Source organism: Pelophylax lessonae, assembly GCF_965119305.1.
Source record: "Pelophylax lessonae genome assembly, chromosome: 10".
NCBI lineage: Eukaryota > Metazoa > Chordata > Amphibia > Anura > Ranidae > Pelophylax > Pelophylax lessonae.
Window position 1 is genome coordinate 70,803,951 of NC_138777.1, and position 6,000 is coordinate 70,809,950.

At 40.5% G+C, this 6,000-nt stretch overlaps 1 protein-coding gene across 2 annotated transcripts in view; it reads left to right on the top strand.

Moving 5' to 3' along the window:
* Window positions 1-5,007, top strand: part of CPT1A (carnitine palmitoyltransferase 1A) — a 104,073-nt gene extending 99,066 nt beyond the window's left edge. For both annotated transcript variants that reach the window (XM_082270011.1, XM_082270012.1), the window contains exon 19: window positions 4,475-5,007. In XM_082270011.1, the coding sequence (XP_082126137.1) occupies window positions 4,475-4,573 (99 nt within the window). In that variant the 3' untranslated portion in view covers window positions 4,574-5,007. The remainder of the gene's footprint in view (window positions 1-4,474) is intronic.
* The last annotated feature ends 993 nt before the right edge of the window (window positions 5,008-6,000 follow it).

Here is a 6,000-nt window from a genome sequence, read left to right on the forward strand (position 1 = left end):
TGCAGCCGAATAGCTGTGCTTCACAGTGGCAAAAAAAAAAGAGCATGTTGTGGTCGGCAGGCAATACCACCTGCCACCACAACCCATAGAAGTGAATAGGATTACACCACAACTGCGATGCAACCGCGACCCTTAGATGCAGTGACACCTCGATGAAGAGAAACATCAATGTGAAATCAGCAGCTAGGCCCATGTGAAAGAAGTCTTACAGAGAGAACAAAGAACTAAATCCAGCTCACAATTACTGCTATAAACCATTTACAGTACCATTTGAAATATGTCACCCTGAAGCATAAAGAATGCAAAAATAAAGAAACTAGGAATTCAAACAAAAAAAACAAAACGGCCTTGGCTGGAATACTTACTTTCAGTCTAGCATTGTGCCCCGCATAAATTCCACTCTGCCACTAGATGGAGTTCTTTTTTGGACCAGCATCATTCCAATTTTTTTGTGAGCCTAGGCTATCATTGACGCACCTTCTGGGGGTACGTTATCATATCAGCCTGGGCTCACAGTACTATAGAGATGAGGAAGAACCTGCAACATCATTGTACCGGCAGGAAAGGCCTTGAAAAAGGAATTGTATACACAATTTTTTTGTTCAAATGAAAGAAGGGGAGATTCAGTACACTGGAGTTCAGCTTTCAAATTTTACCCTCTAACTATTTAATTCTTCATTGCTCAGTCATTAGCATAGAACATTAGCATTATTATTATTATTATTAGCATTATTATTATTATTAGCATAGAACAGCATAGAACAATTGCCCAAAACTGCAGCAAACCCACCAGACATGAACCAATTAGAGCAACCCACCAGATGTGAATTTCAGTGGGCTGCTGTAAGTACACCTGCTTGTCCTTTTTTAATAAGTCTAATTATATCTCAGTTCATGTGGCTTTACTTAGCTTTAGGCAGCAGACTACTCACTGAGTATCTACTAGAGAGTATTTTTGGCCCCCTACCAAGAGTCTAGGGATTTATTAGAACAGACAAAATTTCCCTTAAGGGCTGCATTGTTTATTTCTGGTCTTCTCTGCCAACCACAACATGCATATTTCAGACTAACACACAGATACTAAAAATATGCGCCCATCTCAGATTTGCTCACTGTATTATTATTATCAGGCCAAAACCAAGTTCAGTTTTAGGAGGGATGTTTTCTGTTAAAATGGAATAGGTTTACAGAATGCAGTTGACCTTACTTATAGAACTGTCCAAAGGAAGACCTGTCTTAGACAAGTCTTAACAGCCATTATTATTCAAACTTTTACTGTTCAAAAAAAATGGAATCCAGATTGATGCTTTTGGCATTTTGTGCTATTTTATACATCCTAATAATAAAGAGGATCTTCACCCTATAAACAAAAATTTAAAGTTAGCAGTTATGAAAAACACACACTTACCTGTCCCCGGATCCGGCAATGTCATCATTCGACCCAGGTCTTTGCCAGTTTTCAGGTCCAGGTGCTGGAATTTTACCTGTGGGCAACCAACTGTGACTCCTTGTGGATTCACAGCCGGCTACCCACTGCACATGGGTGAGCCACGTTGCTTCTCCCGAATGGTCCCGCAGTCTCCTGGGACCTGTGATGTGTTCCAAGAGGCTGTGGGGAAAGGGGGGTATGACTTCCGTTTAGATTACAGCAATGATGCGACCAGAAGTGGAAGCAGATACCGATTAACATCACCCTCCCCCTCCCAAAAAAAAAAGACCTTCCAAATATAGGAGAGGAGGGGGGGGGGGGGAGAGAAAAAGCAGATCTTCCCCTTTAATGCATTAAGGTAAAAAAAAAAACCTTCTTCCTTTACAACCACTTTAAGGTAAAATAATGCAAAAGGAACTAAATAACCGTGTGACAGTTTCCTAATGACTCACAGTGGCTTGTGGCTGGAAAGTCAAATTTAGACATGCAAGTGTGGTGTCTGACTTTGTTTTTGCTATACTGCCGATATAACTTGAACAAAATGTTTTATTTTTTTTAATAGAGTAAGGAAAACCTCTGTCAGTTTAACTTTTGTTTCTCTTCTCTTGGGGTAATTTCCCTTCAGTTCCTGCCAATTTGGAAGTGAGATGAGATAGATTCACCAGTAAGAAGAGTTCCTCTTTTTGAAAGTTGTCACTGGAATAAGTGTCCACATTGGGAGATTTCTCTTCATCTCCTGTTCTTGTGACAACTGTATAATTTGGGATTTTCCATCAGTTTCTTTTTTGGTGACTGTAGTCACCAGGACAAACAAATCTCACCTGCCAGTTCCCAGCAATACAAACTTGACAGACTTTTGGCTATAAATACACGGTAATGCCTGCATGGCTTTATTGTTGCAATTAATATTATTATCATACAGGATTTATGAAGTGCTAACAGTTTGCACAGTGTTTTACAACATGAGGGCAGACAATACAGGCGGAATCAGAGGGCCCTGCTCGTTAGAGCTTACAATCTAGGAGGGTGGGTCCATTGATACAAAAGGTAATGGCTGTGGGGGATGAGCTGATGGAGAAAAAAAATACTGTTGTTAGGTGGGGGGCTTCATTGAAGAGAAAGATTTTAAGGGATCGTCTAAAAGCAAACAAAGTAGGAGATAGCCAAAAAGATTGGGGTAGGGAGTTCATAGGATAGGAGAAGCTCAGGAAAAGTCCTGGAGGCGAGCATGGGAAGAGGTGATGTGGGAGCTAGAGAGCAGGGTGTCTTGGGAGGAACCAAGAGAAGGATTTGGTTGTTTTTTTTAAGACTAGGTTATATCTAACTTTTATTTTTATAGGACTAGTTACTATTGCAAAATGGTACAGATCATAGGTGTGGGTTCTCTTTCTACGAAGTTGGCTTTATAGTGATTTTGTTAAGGAACTCCATTGTATGCTGACAGTTGATACGATTTGGGTCTGGGTCTGGCACATTCAGCTGGCTGGAGAACTAAAAGACCCAGATCACACAGGAAAGTTTGATGTCCCACATGACTAGGTTGCCCAAAAATAGTTGGGATGTATACCCAAGAGAATAGAATTTAGTTTGGCTCTTGACATCCACTAAACAAACTGATATTAGCATGGTGTCTTTGTTGGCTATGGGCTCAGTTCTTTCAAATGAAACAACCTGCAAAAAATTTGTACAGGCATACCCCGTTTTAAGTACACTCACTTTACATACACTCGCGAGTACGGTCAGCTTGGCATGGCACTACTCCCGGTTTTTAACATTGGCATCTATGGGAAATCTTGGTCAGCTTGACATGGCACTGCTCCCAAACCTTAAGTGACAGGGATACCAAACTTAGGAAATGTTGTAGTCCTAGGTCCCCTCTCGGTGCTCCCTATTTGTGGCCGGCCAGCTTGCCTAGGTAATCTACCATGTTATAGTCCTGGATCCCCTTAACATGCTGCCCAAGCTTGGTGTCCTTGTCACTTATGGTTTGGGAGCAGTGCCATGTCAAGCTGACCAAGATTTCCTATGGAGCTAGTGTATTTACATGCATTGAGAAATGAAAAATGGTATTGCTTCACTTTAAGTACATTTTCGTTTTACATACATGCTCCTGTCCCATTGTGTACTTAAAAGTGGGGTATGCCTGTATGTTCTTTTCATGTTCATGTGGGCTTTCCACTGGCTAGTTTACTTTACTCCCGTAAGCCAAATGCTTACAGGTTGGTTATTCAGCCAATCCCAGTGTGTGTCTGTATGACGGTGGCCTGGACATTAGGCTGTGAGCGCCTTCAGGGGCAGAGCCTGTTATAGTCACTTCTATGTACGTACTTGTATGTAGAGTTCCACCCTGGGAATACTTTTTTTAATAAAAATACCCCCGGGACAGTCAGGGCTAGTACATTCCACAATGGCTAGCCTCTGATCTGTCCCGGGTTGCACTTACCTTTTAGAAGAAATACTTACCTTGAAAAAGTATTGTCCAGCGCTGCCATCTCAGGTGTGGGCAGCTTGAAGCCAGCGCGATCCTCTTCTGCGTCCTCTTCCGTCTTCTCGGTCCCACGATGCACTGCACCGGCCCCGCCGTCACTTCCGGTGCCGCAGCGTCATCCCTGCACAGCTTCTGGGCATGCCCAGAAGGTGTTTAGCAAGGTATGACGGCGCTTGCACCGGAACTGACGTCGGGGCTGGTGCAGGCGCATTGATTCCTGGGAGCGATGACGTTCAGCTCCTAGGAATCATTGCAAAGCCAGGAAGTGATGAATCGCCGTGGCCGCCAAGGGGAGGAAGAAGGAAGTAAGGTGAGTATATTTTCTTCTAAACGAGGTAAGTAAAAAAAAAAAAAATTGCGATTATCTATTTGTTTTTCAGGTGATGAAGGTAAGTATAATTTTAGGGTGGAACTCCACTTTAAGCACTGAAATGGCCAATGCTATGTGTATAAATCAATTGCATTTGAAATTTATATTACAAATGATTCCTATATGATCTCAACTTAAAAAGATAACAAAACACTGTGGCAACTAAATACATTTTTATTTTCCTTAGGATTCACATCGCTTTGGACAGCACATCAGACAAGCAGTGCTTGAAATTATGGGTTTATTTAACAACAGTACAAACAACTGCAACAAGGCCAAGAAGTAATACACTCATTTTTTTTTCTTCTAAAGAGACCAGAAAAATCATTCAGAAACAAATCTAAGTTCTAAAACATCCACAATGCAACATAAGAAAACAGACTCTGTAGTTGCTGAATGTAGTGACTGCGAAATGACAGGTCATAGCAGACCTGTTCACCTTACATTGGTTTAAGAATTTTCTTTTATACATTTTTATGTTTCCAGACCTGTGGAACGTACATACACTTTATATAATTTCAGTTGCTGCTGGAATGTCAGACAGAAATGTTACAAGGGCTTCTTATATTTTGGAATAGTATACATAGCTGTGTATAACCTCATTTGCTATACTCCGAACATTACTCACATTTCCTTTTTTTTTTGTCTTCCATTTGTTTTCAACTCGGTCAGCCAGCCATCTTTTAAGCAGTCTGTCTATTTATTAATTTTTTTTTTTAAGTTTTTTTTTTTTTTTTTGCTAACAGCTAACCCTAAATGGTTGATATGTGGATCAAGAACTTCATCTACATCCAAGTGCATAAAACATGTAAAGCTTAGAGGGGACCTAGACTCAGAAAGCCTTATTCATAAAGCATATCTAAACTCCAAAACAATAATTTAATGTATAGCAGCTTATCAGTCCTTAGATGTGGTGGTTATGCTCACTCACTGTATTTATGAAGGAGCCATGGTTTTCACAAAGGCTGGACTTCAAACATGTCTTCCTCTCTTTATCTCCATTACACCGGGGATGCAGAGATTAATAGTACCATTTTTCGGACCATAAGGCGCACCGGATTATAAAGCGCAGTATCAGTTAACAGTAAATTTCCGAACTATTTTCATATATAAGGCGCACCGGATTATAAGGCGCACTTTTTTTGTGCAACGGTGATCCGCACTAGGTTTACTGGCAGGTGCTCAATTTGCAAACATTTTTCATGGTTTGGCGTAGCCTTTAAACGCAGCCTAAAAAGAATCAAAACACTAAAAAAAATACAGAGAAAAGGCACTCACTTTTATTAAACTTTTAAACAGCTTTATTTTACAGTCGGCTCTATTCATCTTCCATGAAACCTTCAAACTCTTCATCCTCTGTATCGGAGTTCATCAATCAATGTGAAACAGAAATTGTTTTGAGATCCCTTCAATACTCAAGGTTCATATATAAGGCGCACCGGATTATAAGGCGCACTCCTGGTTTTTGATCAAATTTTAGGATTTTCAGTGCGCCTTATAGTCCGAAAAATCCGGTAGTTTACAGAAGAAAGATAATATTTTTCTGCTCACAGATCATAGGATGTTAAAAGGACACTGCATTTTTGGCAGGATCAACAGGTATTTTCTGTACTTGCCAAAAATGTTAAATAAATAAATGCAGCCACCAAATCTAGGAACTGTAAGCTGCAATGTAATAAATGTTCTTGAGTTTAGATAACCTTTCAAACAGTG